The 17,253-nt window shown below is 46.0% G+C and overlaps 1 protein-coding gene across 1 annotated transcript in view; it reads right to left on the reverse strand.

Annotated features, from left to right (window-relative positions):
* Positions 1–17,253, reverse strand: part of SEC23A (SEC23 homolog A, COPII component) — a 989,636-nt gene that overhangs the window by 36,145 nt on the left and 936,238 nt on the right. Inside the window, exon 19 of the mRNA XM_085626924.1 lies at positions 4,959–5,024. Within this exon, the coding sequence (XP_085483050.1) occupies positions 4,959–5,024 (66 nt within the window). The remainder of the gene's footprint in view (positions 1–4,958; positions 5,025–17,253) is intronic.

A 17,253-nucleotide genomic window follows, 5' to 3' on the forward strand; every position in this document is an offset into this window, starting at 1 on the left:
TGAACCACCAGGGATATGCCCTGATGTTCCAGCCATGTCCAGAGGCGAAGGGCCTCCTGACAGAGGGTCCACGACCCCACCCCGCACTGTTTGTTGCAGTACCACATGGAGGTGGTGTTGTCCGTGAACACATGCACTACTCTTCCCCGGAGGGATCTGCCCTTGACCCAATCCTGGTTCGTGAGCCACCACTGCAGTTGTCGTGCAGTACCCTCCAAGATCTGGACGCAATCGGACAGATTCCCCTGATGCTGCGCCCACTGGAACTTCAGGTCCCACTCTAAAGCCCGCATATGCCACCTGGCATGATCGACCAGCAGGGTGCAGGAGGCCATAAGGCCCAGCAGCCTGACCGAAACCCGGGATAGAGGCTGAAAGATCGGAATCATAGCCCGAATATCCCGGACTCACTGTTATGGAGGATAGACCCGAAACTGCGTCGTGTCCAGAACCACTCCGATGAAGAGGAGCTTCTAAGAGGGAATCAGGTGCTACTTCGGCACATTGATGGAGAACCCCAGCGAATGCAGGATGTCGGCCATAGTCTGGAGGTGGGAGACGACTGCCTGGGGAGAGCCCGCCTTCAACATCCAGTCATCGAGATAGGGGAAGACTGAAACTCCTGATGAGCTACGACCACCGCGTTCACTTTTGTAAACACCCGAGGGACGTCGGTAAGGCCAAAGGGGAGCACGGTAAATTGAAAATGCTAGTGGCCTACCGTAGGTAACGCCTGTGGGCCGGCAGGACGGGGATGTGAAAGTAAGCATCCTGCAAGTCCAACTCTACCATCCTGTCTTCCGGGTCGAGGGCAGACAAAACCTGAGCAAGTGTCAACATCTTGAACTTCAGCGATTGACGTCCCTGAGGTCCAAGATAGGAGGCCGGCCCTTGTCCTTCTCGGGAACCAGAAAGTAGGAGTAACAACTACGACCTACTTCTGGAACAGGGACGCGCTTGATGGCTCCCTTGGCCAAGAGAGCCGTATCTTTCTGCTGGAGAAGGGTCAGATGAACCTCCGACATGCGGTGGTATCTGGGTGGCATGGCTGGAGGGGTAGTCTCGAAGGGGAGGGAGTGCCCCTTCGGACTATTTGCTAAACCCACCTGTCCGACGTGATGGTGCGCCAGTGGGGGAGGTGATGGCGGGTCCTGCCACCCACAAGCATTTGATGGGCCTGAAAGGTTGGACTAGGAGGGTTTGGAGGCTGCTACAGAGGGGGGGTTGGTGGACTGGCATGCCCGCTAGCCCCCGGAACCACGGTAACATGCTGCAGCCTGTGGCTCTGGGCGGGATGTAGCTGGGCACCCCTTCCGTATCCACGAACGACTGTGCAGGGCGGGGGAAGAGGCACAAGGACTTGGCTGTAGCCCGTGAGTCCTTGTAACGCTCTAAAGCGTTGTCTGCTTTGCCGCCAAAAAGGCGACAGCCAACAAAGGGCATGTCCATCAAGGTATTCTGGACATCCCCTGAAAAGCCAGTGGACCTCATCCAGGCGTAGGGCCGAAGCGCTACTGACGTGGAAATAGTTCTGCCCAGAGATTCGGCGGTGTCCGGCCCACAACATATTGTAAACTTTGCTGCGTCCCTCTCGGCAGCAACAGCCTGGGAGGGCACTGCCCGGGCCTCCTTCGGACATTGAGGCAGCACCTGCGCCACCGTATCCCACACCGAGTGGGAATAACGGCCCAAGAGACATGCGGTGTTTACAGACCGCATTCCTAAGCTGGCGGAAGAGAACATTTTCTTACCAAGGTGGTCCAGCGGTAGGGGAGGCGCTTTTGGAAGTGGAGGCTTAGACTACCAAGCTCTCCGAGATGGGGTGTTGGGAGAGGAAAGTGGGATGGCCCGGAGCCGGGCGGTGGCGTCGGGCAATCATCCTGTCCACGGGAGCCCCCGTGTTGGGCCTGGACCACGTGCCCAAAAGGACGTCGGTGAGGGCCTCATTAAACGGCAGTAGGGGCTCCGAAGAGCTCGCAGCAGGTTGAAGCACCTCTGTCAGGAGGTTAGTCCCGACCGTCACCATAGGAAACTCTAGGTTGAGAGCCTCGGCCGCCCTACGCAACCCCACTGCCTACGACGCTCCCTCCTCCGTAGCCACGGTAGGAGGAGACAACATGCCAAGGTCAGGGGAAGTGTTGAGACCACTGGCATCCCCCAGTTCCTCTCTACAGTCCTGGTCAGAACCTAGCTGGTCAGTTAAAGGGTCACCTGACCCCTCCCAGTCCTCCTCCTCATTGCCTGGATGCCACTCCGGGTGAAAAGAGGCTCCAGGAGTGAACAGGGGCACAAACACCCCACTTGGTGCCGGGGCCGGCGGCGGACGACGCTGGTCCGGCTCCACGTCCACATCGAGATGGAGGTCGGGGTCGACGCTGGCCGGGGGGGCCGACCGGCGTTGAACGTGGTAGTGGTGCCCTTCGGAAGCGGCGCTGGTTGACCTTGTTACACCACCACCGGCGCCGCTTCCAACGGCACCACTACCACCAGGCCTGGATCCAAGGTGGGCCTGCGGCGTCGGATCCGCCGGCAGCATAGACCTAGGCCCTCCAACCGAGTCCGCGTGGCCCGAAGGCGCGCCGGCTGGATCGGTCCACCCAAAGATGGCATGCATCATCTAGTAGAATGTACGAAGCTGGGTGGGAGTCGCTCTGGGTCCCGGAAAGGGAGGTAAACTCGGAGTCGACTCGGAGGCGGCAGCACCCGCGTCTCGCCGGATCGGCCGACCGACAAGGAGAAGTTGAAGAGTGACCATGCTTCTTCTACTTCTTCTTATGCTTCGACTTGCCCGACCACGAGTGCGAAGATTTGGAACCGGAATGGTGATGGCTCCGCGACCGGTCCCTCGACCTCCCTCTCGACCGGGACCTCGAATGGCGTGGAGCCGACTGCCGGTGCTCAAGCAGCTTTCGGGACCGCTCCCACAAAACCTTCGGGTGTCATTGACTGGCAGTTGGAGCACGGGTGCATTAGAACACATTTATCACATGACTTTGTGAAGTGTCCTGAGCCAAAGCACTGAAGGCACACTGTTTCCTGCAGCTGTGGAACTTGAATCCTGTTGTCTTTGGTAGGTACATCATTACCTAGCACACTGTGGAAAAGGTTTTGGAAGTCGTTCAACAAACAGCATGTCTGGAAAGGAGCTCCAGATCGGTGTTGAAAGGCGTGGAAAGAAAGGAAAGGACATCAGAATGCATAGGTATTACTTGCGTGTGGCTCTGCTCCATTGCTTCTGAGGACGCATGAAGCCAGTGTTGAACCGCATGATACCACCTAGAAGCATGCAGAAGGACTGCTACCACATTCTCTGGGCCCAGTCTTACGTCCAGGGGATATTTTAAGGTAAGGAATCTTTGGTTAAAAGTATCCATCAGAACTGGCGTTCCAGAATCCTACACATGGGATACACTTATCAAATATTAACGACCATCTATGAAAATTCAAAGTTGTAGAGCTCAGTATTAAACTGGGTACCAAAAGAAGAAAAGCTAAAAAGGACTTTGGCTTTGGTACTGTTGCAACAAAGGAGATAACCCTCTTGTCCTGTCCCTCAAAGGTGTGCAACACCTTGGATGCTACTTTCTTGTTTGGGGCCAAAAAGATACAGACAACTTCAGTAGGTATGTGATTCCAGTAAAAGCTCTCAATTTTGTGCGTCTATGGAAGCATGGAACCTGAAACTTTAAGTTTAGTTTTCTGTATATAAGTCTTAGAGGATTCAAGAGTATTATCTGTACAGTGAGGATGGGAACTAACAAGATGGTGGTTGCACAAGCAGATAACATGCACTGCAAAGGGTACATTTTTACAAACTATTGTTCATCACAAAGCTTCACTGCATATCTGAAAATCCTCAAGTAATGCTAAGGTATAACTAATATAGTGTAATATTATCAACTGCACACATGTAAACCCAATCTATTTTGCAAAAAATAGACTTAAACTTACCTGATAAATGCCCGGAATGTAAGTCAAGAAGAGGGAGTGTCAGAACGATATGATAGGGCTACACCATAGCAGTATGTGGCGAGTCCAACAACAAGAGTGCTGGGCATATCTACATTTAAAGCTGAAGTCAAAAAGCAAAAATAACATGCGCAGTTTATGACTTTATATGCTGGACGGAGAATGGCCATACCCTATATGTGTGCTGAACTCCCTAAGGTAGAGGGATGCCTCTGAGATATAGAAAAGTATCGGCTAGTACAAGGAGATTTGTATCAAATTGGTCTGTTGAGATGATAATTTAGAGGAAGACCCAGCAGACTGGAGGACATACATGCAGAGCTGATATATTCCCCTGAAAATCTATTGCAATAGCTAGATTTGGGACTGGTGGCTCACTTGTATCTAAACCCAGAAGAGATCCCTCTGTTCCCCAAGCTAAGGACATGAGTAGGACTGGCAGTACTGAAAGAAGAGAGTCGGGGCGAGTTTACCCACAGGCACGTGTGGCAAGATCCTCCACTGTCCACAAGTAGTGGTACTGAATGCATCGCCAGAAATCTATATTATATAAACAAATGTGAAAAGCACTTCTGCGTATTGGACTGATGATCTTATTTTGTAATGTTCATAGTATGTTACAATTATTTTTATACTTATTTAATTCCTTGTGATGGGGTTATGAAGAGTGGGGAAAAACGAATAAAGAAATGTTTAAAAAAAATTGCACAACAATCACGAAAAGACAAACAAGGATGAAAAATAAAAAGATGAGGCTCAGGTAAATGGAAGTAGCCCATAAGTGTGATAGAGAAAAATGGGAATGGGTGAATCAAAGTCTGAACTTGATGCTGCATTTCCGAAGCAGATTAAAGTATTATTATGTGTATGCCTTAATTGGTCGCACTGTAAAGATTTTGTCTGAGACTTTTCATAATCAATCAAAATAGGTAAAATGAATTTCTTATAATTTAAAAACAGGTGTGTAATACAAGGTTTTAGACACTTACCTGTCCCCATGCATACATGTTATTATGGGTTTGTGAAGGATTCACTTTAGAAAGCAAGAAGCGGGCCTGAAAAGAGAAAAGCAAATGCATTGCTTGCTTATCGGTATTCATTTAGAACAAACTCGTTTTGGCACAGATTCTGCACATCTTGACAGCACAGCCTCTTTGCTATAGTTTATGTGATAAGATTTTCTTGATATCCACAATTAAAGGAAGGATTTGGTTACAATAGCTATGTTGGCTTGTGAATGCCACTTTGTTGACAGACATTCAACAATAGGTTAGAGTCAAAGGTTGCACTTGAGGCTACGGAGTCCCACCTGTGGTTAATCAGCTTCTTAAGGAATATTGCAAACTAATCCTTAAGAACACGTTTATCACATATGATTTTACTTATCTATAGCATTTCAACTCCTTATCCAAGAGATCATTCAGTTTTATTTGTGTGTTTCGCGCCATAGCACATTTGAAATTGGAGGACAGAACAAGAAAATATTTGTCTTCCAGACATTTACTCACCTGTAACATTGGTTTTCCAGAATGAATATTTTTTATCAAATAGCATACACAGCTACAGTCGCTGTAGACAAGAAAGATGCTGTGCATCCAACAATAACAGTGGGCGTATAGTCTCATGCTAAAGATAAGAAGTGGTGCTACTACAATGCCAAAACACCCCAGCTACTTCAGGGTGTCAAAAAAGCTGACAGCCGAATGGCTCCAGATCCCATAAGATAAACAAAGATGGCATCGGAGCACTCTATAATGTGATTAGAAGAAAAGTCCAAGGTTCACAGAGTCTTGTTGTTCAAGCTGTGTTTGCATTTGGTCCTGAAAGTCAACAGAGAGAATAGGTTAACTATACAGCCAACAAGTGTTTTGTCCATCAGACTTCCTCAAGGCTGTAAACAAATATATTTAAGGTAGGATTATAATAAAGTACGAATGATATACGAAGTAGAAAAATACAATATTCAACATACAACTATTTTAAAAGCCGCTTGAACAAGACTCTGTGAACCTTGGACTTTTCTTATAATCATTGTTTAAGGTGCTTTGATGCCATCTTTGTTTATTTTCACCAAATATTTTACCTATCAATTTTCTTGTAGAGTGATGCATGAGGAGCCCAGTGTATACCTCTTTCATATAGATTCTGCTGCAGATGGAAAACTACAATGCAGATGACATTTTAATGACTTCAAACTCAGAAACAATCCAGTACCGAATAGCAAATTTCGGTCGTATGAAAAAGTTGTTATCCTTCAGAAACTGTATTTCTTGTGGATACTATAGCTATCTGCAGGCTCCTTCCCCTCCTTTTTTTTTTAACAGAACTGTATTGCAGTTTTTATAGATACCATTCATAATCATATACGTGAGGGTGAGATAATAGGTGAAATATCACTTTGAGCATTACAGTACATGTAACCTGAATTGAGCATGATCAGTGTCATATTCAGGCATACATGTCATGCAAAAGTAACCCCAATCCCACTTTCCTCCCCCCAACAACTTTCTGCCATCCTCCTAAGAATAATGTGATATTGTGGGGTCATCATCATCGCAAGAACACGTAAAGTGGATAAGGTAAGTAGGGAGGCTCTGCTATTGCTCAAAGCCGCAAGCTAAAGTATGGCATCAGATCAGGTAGTTACACGTGAATAGAAACAAGTATGATTGGACAAGAAGGTTAGGGTATGGTAGGGTACACTGTGGGGGGTAGGGAAGCGCGGCAACATCCCTTGTGCGGACCCCTCATGTAGGTGTAAGGATGTAATGTGGCTCTAGTGTACACTGTCCTGTACTTTAAATGCTTACATTATGGTATCCCACTCCAGAGATATCGGCCTCTTCGTAGTCCTCTATATTCCTCTCAAGGATTGCAGCACTTTACGCCAGTCCCCAATGTGCAATCTCCTCCCTCCATCACGCAACAGAGGGGACCTACTGGGATATCCAGTGTCTTGTCAGCAATCCTTTTGCCAGCAGCAAAGTTAAATCTGCAAAACAAGAAGTCACCTTGTTTGATTTGGGATGTCCAGTGCGTGGCATCTGGGGCAACCCACGGAGGCTGCGGGGAAAATCACATTAATTATGTGGGGCATGAGGTAGGCCCTGTGGAATATAGATAACTGTATGACTGGACCTTTCTCTCTGTGCGACTGCTGTGATAAACCTTCCCTAGTTGCTGGTATTTATCGAGTGCTTGGAGTGCTTTTCTCGTTGAGTGTTGGACTCTCATTGAGAACATTGGTGCCACCTGTGACTACGCCGGGTAGTGCGTAACCCTACGAGATTGCCTGCTTTTTATGTTGGGAAATTACTTGTCCTCGAGTACCAGCCATTCTACTGCTTTGAGCGAAGACTCCACTTACAGATTAACGCCCTGGTGAGTCTGCGAGAGCACACATCCTGGGAAGGGTAGTGGTTATAGGAGTAGATGGATACTGGCGGGAGGGAAGGTACACAAGGGTTTCTCACCAGTTCACTTCACTTATCTACTGTCTCTTCTCTCTCTCTGTAGGGAAATTGCACTCCTGACAACCTTCCTTCTCAGCCGTCCCTCCTTGAAGCCTGGTGGTCCTACGCTGTCTCCTACCTCCCTGTGGGGCAGTTGATCAGTGGTCGAGATTCTTCTCAAGTCTGGTCGTGCCCTGAGGAGAGACAGGAGAAATATCTTCGCTCCTGAGGTTTGGTATCCTTTTTTCTGGAAATCGTGCCCTGACAGCCGGGTGGGAGGGCCTTCACTGTCGTGGTGGCTATGTCAGCAGTTTAAGTTCAGTTACATGTGGTGAGGAAGGAGCACCACTATGCATCCCTCCCTACAAACATGCCTCAGGTCACAAGCCACACTTAGGGTTGCCACCTGCTGACTGCCTGTCTCGAGGAGAGCCCCCATTGGCCACTCAATCCTGAATGACCGCACCGCACTGCTCCCTCTCCCACCAGCCCCACAGGACTCACCAATAACCTTTACCACTGGCTGGGTACCGAGGCTGGGCAGAAAAAAGCAGCATGGATGATGGCCGAGGTCGGGACGGCAGAGATAGATAGCAGGGGGCAACCTCTGTGGCAGGACCTGTGGGCGTGGCATGACCTTCCTAGCGGCTTCCATGTCCTGGGGCCAAGTCCGCAGTCTCTCAACTCTCTGGGGGTCGCCCTGCATACTCCTACCTGAGCGCAGCCGCAAACGCCAGCTGGCATAGCAACAGAGTGCATTCTGGCATAGGGCGTAACGTCTGTCTCCTGACTGACTATAACACCTTAGAGTAGTGGTCTTCAAATCATTTGAAGCTGCCACCCCCCGTGGAAAAGAAAATCATCAGGCTCCCCTCAGAATTTTTCACAATTATTCTATTAAATTGTTATCTATTAAAAGAATCCACAGTGTGTGGCTGGGTGATTTGAAGAATAGTTGGAGTAGCTTCCCTTTCGACACATACTCCCAGCTCCGATATAAATGACTCAAGATGTTAGTGATGGCCAATTACAGATCATAATGCTTCTTTTGGCCAGAGCCTGGAGCCTGCCTTACAGTGTGAACGACAAAGGAGAGGCAGATGCAGTCAATAGAATTCTTTCTTTCTTTTTTTTATTTTTTTTTAAGAGTTTCATATAGCGCAAACTAGACCCGAGACGTCGGGTATCAGTGCGCTTTACATGAGCACCAGGACACATTCATTTTTGTTAGTCACGGGGAGATTCAGTGATTTGCCCAGAATCACAGGATGTTGAGCGTCGTTGCCGAGACTCGAACCCGGTTCCCCAGCTTCAAGGTCGACTGCTCTAGCCGTAAGGCTACAACCTCTCTCAAAATATTTGAGCAAAACTAAAGTTTACTTGCTTGTGTGCTCGTGTGCGTGCGTGCCTGTTGTGAGTGCCATCATTAAGCGAAGCATTTCCTGTCAATCTCAAACATGGCGAGTACTCTTGGGTCAGTTCTTGCCTAACACTGGAATGGTGGTGCCCTGGGGTAAGACTTGGTGGGTGGAAGTTTGGATTCTTCACATCTGGATTCTGAGAACAAGACTTCTGGCACAAGGAACACTTAAAAGGTAGTCTGAAATAAGACCTGCCTTTCTTTCGGAATAAGACTTGTGGTGCAAAACTTTGGAGAGAACAGACTACACAGGCAATCTACAAAGACATTGATGTGGCTCTGCTCATTCTCCCTCACAAATCCTCATCATACTCCTCTCCTATCACAAAGATGAAATCCAGGTGGTCAGGAGAGTAAATTTGTTTTCTACATGCTCACCTTTACCATCCATTTCAGCAAGATAGCAGTTAGGAGATTTAAACTTATTGACTGATCTTACATCCTTTCGTACCAGCTAGGCAACTGAGTAACTGGTCTTCAGTTCAGCGGGATCTACTCCCAGGCGTCACCTTCCTAAAAATTTTTCCCTGTACCTTGTTGTGGTTGCCATTTGATTTATTCTCATGTTTACTGCAGCAAGGTTAGGATGGCAGTATAAGGGTCCTGACACAGCAATGAAGTCTTTCTTCATTCTTGGATGGATACGGTGGAGGAAAGAAATCACCACAACACTTCACTTTGTTGATATGGAAATCCAGTTACATCTATAGAAGAAATTAGGGTTTAAAAGTAAAACAAACTATATTATTAGAAAACAAGGTGAGGAGTGACAAAGGCAACCAAGTTTGCGTCTCACTACAACACGTAATGTACAAGGGTTTGTCCTTGACGCATCAAGCCCTCTATAAAAAAGGGCCTATTTACCTCAATAAGAGAATCAAAGAATACAGACCAGGGAGGCCCCTGCATTTGGATAACACCAGATTAACTGTGGTGCCCTCTTTTAAGAAGCAATGTAGGGAAGGCTCCTCCTTTGCTATTAAGGCGGCTGGATTATGGAATTAACTTCCTGAATATTTGAGGGCGATTAAAGAGGAAGTCAGTTTTGGAAGGGGCTAACAACTCGCTTATTCAAATGGTAGCGATGTCAGGATTTCAGTGATTCTTTGCTTTGCTCTATCTTCAGCTGCCTAAAAGCTCTGGAACACTCTGCTTGAGTAGCTGTGAGCAATATAAGCACTTTTCATTCATCATTCATTCACTGATCACCCCCTGACAGATGTTATTGCTAAAAGGAATGACATTGTCCATGCAAGAAATTTTAAGTGACAGGAATACAAATGTTCAAAGGAAGATCCCATCAGGAACCTGACAAACAAATTTAAATCCCATCAAGGAGGATGAAAAGGTTCTGGGAAAACCATGAAACACTTAACCATCCAACCTAGAAAATCTGAAAAAATATAAGCATAAACCTACAAAACCTTTTTATGTTATGTTAGGTTAATAAATTTGTTCAGCGCACGAATACCCGGAGGTGTCTTGGCGCTGAGCAGTGGATTATGCCAGTCTCTGAAAAAGATGAAGATGACTATTTATCGAATAGTCATGTTTTCAAGGCCTTCCTAAAGGCAAATAAAGTGGGGAGGGATCTTATGACAAGAGGGAGTACAATCCAGAGTTTGGGGGCAGTCGCTCTAAAGCTACTGCCTCCCCATCTGGCCTTAAAGACTCTTGAAGCTGCTAGCAGTTTAGCTCCTTCGGAGCGCAAATGCCTTTTCGGAGCATACCAGTGGAGCAGGCGCCTAAGGAATATGGGGCCTGTGTTCTGGAATGCTCTGTAGGTAATGCACAGGGCCTTGAAGATAATGCGGTTTCTAACTGGAAGCCAATGTAGTTTATACAAATGATTTCTGACTGACGAGGGATGCCCAGCAAAAGACGTGCTGCTGCATTCTGGATCATGTGCAATTTGGTGAGTTGTTTTTCAGATAGCCCAATATAAAGACCATTGCAGTAATCGAGTTTGGCTAAGATCAAAGAGGAGTTCACTGTGTTTTTTGCTGTCCATGTCCATGTCCATGTCAATAAACGGTAATATTTTTTTGATAGTTTTCAACAAGAAAAAGCTTGATGAGGAGACAGCATTTACCTGTGGTTTAAAATTTAGTTTGTCATCGATGATCACACCGAGGTTCTTAGCCTTGGTGACTGGAATAGGTGCCGAACCCAGTTCATCCGGCTACCAACTCTGTGACCAGTTAGGTAAAAAGTTGCCAAAAGTTATGACTTCTGTTTTGTCAGAATTTAGATTGAGACGGTGAGAGTTCATCCAAGAGGTGACTGCCAACATGCAGTCCTTGAAATTTTGCATTTGTGATGAGGTTTTTGATAATGATAATAAAATATGTGTATCATCGGCGTAGGATGTTAATGCTAGACAGAAGGATCTTGTAAGTTTAGGCAGTTCCGATACATAAATGTTAAATAATGTGGGGCTTAGGGATGATCCCTGAGGAACTCCACAAGGGAGGACAAAAGGCGGGGATTCATAGCTTCCCAAGGCTACTGATTGTATTCTGTCTGATAAGAAAGCTGAAAGCAGTGCAAGTGATTTATCAGAGACGCCGATGGAAGTTAGACGATTTAACAAAAGATCATGGTCGACGGTGTCAAACGCCGCCGACAAGTCAAGCAGAATCAAGGCAGACACTCCCCCTATGTCCAGGGTGGCTCTAATTTCGTCTGTGGCTTTGATTAAAGCCGATTCGGTGCTATGTTCTGTTCTGAAACCGAACTGTGTTTCATCCAAATAGTTATGTTTTAATAGATAGTCAGTCAGCTGTTCATTCATGATTTTGTCCTCTAATTTGGCAGGAAGAGGTAAATGAGAAATTGGTCTGTAATTATTAGGTTGTGTGGGGTCAAGGTTGAGTTTTTTCAGTAAAGGCACTATGGAAGCCTTTTTCCATGTAGTGGGGAAGACACCATGCGAGAACATAGTATCAAAAATATTAGTAAGACATGGAGCAAGCACCTCGGGGGCTTGCTTGAAGATGTTAGGGGGAAGCGAGTCATGGGGGAAGCCTGATTTAGCCTGCTGGATTAGAGTGGTGACTTTATCATTAGTTACTAATTCAAATTTAGAGAAGCTGGAGGTGTCAGCGAAGCCAGTACTAATGAGGGTGTGGTTGTCTAGGCAAATGTTAGTGCCAAAAATGTCATAGATTTGCTTCACTTTATATAAGAAGTGTTGTGCTAGAGAGTTACAGAATTTATGTGTTGGTTCAGTGGTATTAGTTTCTAGGGGACCTGATAGTTTTGAGACCACTTGAAAGAGTTCTCTAGTGGAGTTCTTTGCCAGATTAATTTGGTTAGTGAAATAGGTGCATTTTTGTGAATTGATTGGGTTTTTGTATTCAGTCAGGAGGGTTTTATAAGTGGAGAGGTCCTGAGCGTTGTAGTCCATTCTCCAGCGCCTTTCTATTGCCTACATTCTTGTTTTTTTGCCCTGAGAGTTTCTGTGAAACCTACAGTGGTAGGTGATTTTCTGTTAGCTGTCACTTTTTTCAAAGAGGCTAACTTGTCGGCCGCTTGTGCAAGCCAACTGCTAAATTGCAAAGAGGCAATTTCTGCGTCTTCTGAGGGCTCAAATTGATTTTCCAGTAATTGATCATTCAGCAGATTACCATCAATTTTTTTCCAGCTACGATGGGTCATGGTTAGATGCTTCAAACTATTCCCTAACAAAGTGGAAGGGCTGTGTAGCACAAAAATAATAGCTGAGTGGTCTGTCCAGATCAGAGGTAGGATCTCTAACTGAATTGATGTGATTGTTAGTAAAAATACCATCAAGGTTATGCTCTAGGTGTGTGGGGCCTGTGACTATTTGTCTAAGACCTGTCATTGCCATAAGTTTGATCAGAGTATCAGTATTAGTGTCAGAGCTATCTTCCAAATGATAATTAAAATCACCTAGAATATGTGTTGCCTTCTCAATTGCGCATACCTCAAGGAGTGATTTAAGCGTGTTTAGGAAGCTTGCTTTGCTACCTGGTGGTCAGTAAAGTAATATCCCTTTAAAAGTGGACCGGTTGGCAATTTTTACATTAAATGAAAAAGCTTCGCAATCAGGCTCACAGCTAATATTTAGATTATCCCGATAGATCACTGCTATTCCTCCCCCTTTTTTCTCTGTTCTATCAAACCTAAATACCATAAAGCCCTGCGGGACAGCATGGTAGAAGTCAGGACCTGTCGTTTTGTCACCCCAGGTTTCAGTAACAAAAAGTACATCAAGCTCTTTATCAGCTCGGCGATCTCTAGTCGATGCTTGGGCAATGACTGTGCATTAACTAAAGCACACCGAGTAATGCCTGAGGCAGTTGATGTTGAAGGAGAGATAGAGGGTCGAGATACCTGAGATACTAAGTCAGGCTGGAGCATAAAGCCACAAGTAGTGCAATTACCAGGGTGTTTTATGGGTAACTTGCACAGATCTAAGCCGAGGCAGTTTGTCGGCTTATTATTCAGCATGTGTAGTTCCTCACTGGAATAATGGTAGTCTGCCCTGTGGTTCTTTGCGGGCAGAGCAGCATCCCTTGCATGGATCAAACCCGGATCTGTTGACTGGGTGTGAGTGTTTGATTGGTTCTGATGCTCCGTCCATCACCACCTCCTTTTGTACCCCTTTGTTCGCCATAAGTTGGTAGGGTATGCTCAGACGTGAGTCCCTTGCTCACTTTGCCACTGGATTCAAGCAAGCCTGGCTGAAGACGGCTGAAATGCCAGAAACCCGTCCTAGGAAGCTTGTTTCCGGTCCAGGGAAGGCATGGCTTGGCAGTTCGGGCTGCACTGTTCCCATGAGGCACAGGGTCAGACTGATTTGCATATGGCCATGACTGAACTGGAGTGGCAGAGTGGGCTAAAGAACGGTGATGGATTAAACCCGGATCTGTTGACTGGGTGTGAGTGTTTGATTGGTTCTGATGCTCCGTCCATCACCACCCCCTTTTGTACCCCTTTGTTCGCCATAAGTTGGCAGGGTATGCTCAGACGTGAGTCCCTTGCTCACTTTGCCACTGGATTCAAGCAAGCCTGGCTGAAGACGGCTGAAATGCCAGAAACCCGTCCTAGGAAGCTTGTTTCCGGTCCAGGGAAGGCATGGCTTGGCAGTTCGGGCTGGACTGTTCCCATGAGGCACAGGGTCAGACTGATTTGCATATGGCCATGACTGAACTGGGGTGGCAGAGTGGGCTAAAGAACGGTGATGGATCAAACCCGGATCTGTTGACTGGGTGTGAGTGTTTGATTGGTTCTGATGCTCCGTCCATCACCACCCCCTTTTGTACCTCTTTGTTCGCCATAAGTTGGCAGGGTATGCTCAGACGTGAGTCCCTTGCTCACTTTGCCACTGGATTCAAGCAAGCCTGGCTGAAGACGGCTGAAATGCCAGAAACCGGTCCTAGGAAGCTTGTTTCAGGTCCAGGGAAGGCATGGCTTGGCAGTTCGGGCTGGACTGTTCCCATGAGGCACAGGGTCAGACTGATTTGCATATGGCCATGACTGAACTGGGGTGGCAGAGTGGGCTAAAGAACGGTGATGGATCAAACCCGGATCTGTTGACTGGGTGTGAGTGTTTGATTGGTTCTGATGCTCCGTCCATCACCACCCCCTTTTGTATCCCTTGCACCTGGCGCGGTCTTAGCGCGGACGGGCGCAGACGGGCTTGCCTTTGGCACGCCCGCTGCACGCTCGATAGCCCATGTGTCTTTTATGCTCCCCCACCCGAAAGTGAAATCAGGGATGGACCACCAACGACCACCACAAGATGGCGACCATCAACAGCCTGATTCCTAAGGCTAAAACAAAGACTCTCTCCGCTCAAACCGAACACCGCGGCAGACCGGAGAGTGCAGCCTAAGCAGGTAAGCGCAAAGTGCAAATAGTAAGATAAAAAACTGAAATTTTTTAAAATAGATAGGAAAATGTGTTAATAAAAGCAAATAGTGCTAGCTGGCAGGCTAAAACAGATTTTAGGCACACAAGGTAAAATACAGGTACTTAAAATAAAATTTGATATGAGCAGCGTCTTAACAGGACCCGCGTCCCTACATTAAGTTCTTTGCTGGATCTGAACTGTACTGCTCTGAAGCTGATCTATAATGACACCAGGCCTCAAAAACTGCACATATACAAGAATAAACTGCTCCAGTGGACAGTCATTTGGGTGCTGGTAAAATTTTCTTCACTTCAGATGGAATTTCATAACAGGGTAAAGCTAGTCTTTGAAGTCTGACGAAGGCAAACAGACTTGCGAGGGTGATGGAACAAAAGATCTCAATACAAAGACAAGAGATGCTCCTTAAAGGGCAAAAGACAAGGGGGAACATGGCTGAGGTGCAACAGATAAGGATACCATAACCCCTGTTAATTCAGAGGTAAGAGGATCACGTATGATTTGTGAAAGCAACTCTCTCTATCAGTTTTTGTTTATGTGAAATAGGCCAGAACGAACAGTGGAGAGGAAATAGTCCCCGGGATAGACAGCACTTGTCCAAAAAGACACTTTTGTGGAAATCTCAAGAGAACGTAAGACATTGCACTTCTGGTTCTCCTTGGTGACAACAAAGTTTTGTGGTTTCACAGAGGCAAAAAATAAATGATTTACAACGTCCTGCAGCATTTCCTATTCATTATTAAGAGATTATGCTGAGAAAGTAATATTTGGAATTCTCCCTTCCAGTAAGTTGAGCTACTGACTGAACATTGTCATAATCGAGTCCTGACGCTCTGTTTCAGACCCACTTTGCCTTGCTTGTTCATTTAGAACATCATAGTTCTGTTGTTCTGAGAATCAGAATTTGAGTGTTTGTCAACTGTATGTGGAAAACTCTGAGAACCTATTTGATCACTTGTAGTTCCAGTGCATTTATATGGAGAGTTGACTCCTCTAGAGTTCAGGGGTCATTGAACTCAAAATCATCCTAATGCACTCTCCAGGTCTTGAGTTATGCATCCCTGAACATCTTCATCTGATCTCAAGAACTTCACAAAGCATAATCCACCAACAGACATGTCAGCCACTTAAATTGTTGAAGTAAGTGTAGTGTCTTGCGAGATTTATGACGGAACCCTTTTGGCTCCTAACGGACTTCACAGAGCTGTGACGTAGGTTTCAGAGCAGAACGCAGTGAAAATATGTTTTAGAATGTTGAGCTTGCAGTTACATGCAGACGAATAAAGATGCGTAATATTAAGCTGTGTGTGTGGCATAGTCATTGGCAGATACCCAGGCTGGGGGGATGCAACAGTAAAGAAGACTGGAGACAATACAAATCTCTGAGATGACTGTAGTATTGTTTAATCACTATTGAAGGTACAAGTGCAGTGCTCTTATCTTAAGAATGCATGCATAAGTCAGGCACAAAAGACAGAACTGGTTAATCTGTGAAAATTAGAATCTTGTTGTTTTTGCTCAGCAATTTCTCCTCAGATGGAAATGCTCCCAGTTGATGAGTATAAAGGATCGCCGACATAAAAGGAAAGCGTTGAGTTGAAGTTGACATAAAACCCAGTTCATGCAAATACTTTGTTTGTAGAGGCACAACTCTTCTGCGGCTGTCTACCCAGAGAACCACCCTGCCCCTGAAGAGCCAAAATGCCTGCTGCTGCTGTAGCTGCTATTCCATAGCAAATTATTAGATGCAAACCTAGAATTTACAGCATTACTGATTACATCCTTTTCAAAGTAGGCACCAATCCCAAAGCATTTCTTTGAATTTTTCAAGAGACAAATCTGCCTTTTCACAAATAAGTGTTGACCATCAAAATAGTATGGCAAACAATGGGGCGTGTGATTCCCCTGAGAATCCTGCAGCCCTCCTTTAGGCAAGCCTGTGGATGTGAACACTTGGCTATTGACCTAGCCAATGCATTCAAAGTATATAAACAGATCTCACTTGCTTTAAAGCCACTCACCCTTCTTTGAGAAGGTATTTAACAGATTGTTTCTAAGGATCTGGCACAATTGCATAGGCTAGACCTGCTTTTTCCACATAAACCCTGGGCTAATAATAAGAAATACGTGTCTTACCTGTAAACTGCAGTTTTGGCATATTTCATATATCTTAAAATGGCCATAGGCCTCAAGAACAATGTTTGTTTAATAACACAACCACCTCATTTGAAGCAATTTGAACTTCAGCCAATGAGGTGGAAGAGCTAGCTCTTCAACTCCCTCTAGAGGCCATCATAGCTTAGATTTCATAGCATCAGTGTGAGAAGAGTGAATAATATATGAGCCGTTGACTGGCGAGGAGGGAGAGTTGCATGAAAATATACAAAAGATTTCAAAGCTGGAGAAGGATAAGGTACTTACCTGTAATCCTTATTCTCTTCCAGGGGTATCTCATCAAAGTCATAAGCACTGAATAGTCTGACCCACGCGTGGGGACACCGGAGCACATGATC

The sequence above is a fragment of the Triturus cristatus genome, chromosome 9 (assembly GCF_964204655.1).
Source record: "Triturus cristatus chromosome 9, aTriCri1.1, whole genome shotgun sequence".
NCBI lineage: Eukaryota > Metazoa > Chordata > Amphibia > Caudata > Salamandridae > Triturus > Triturus cristatus.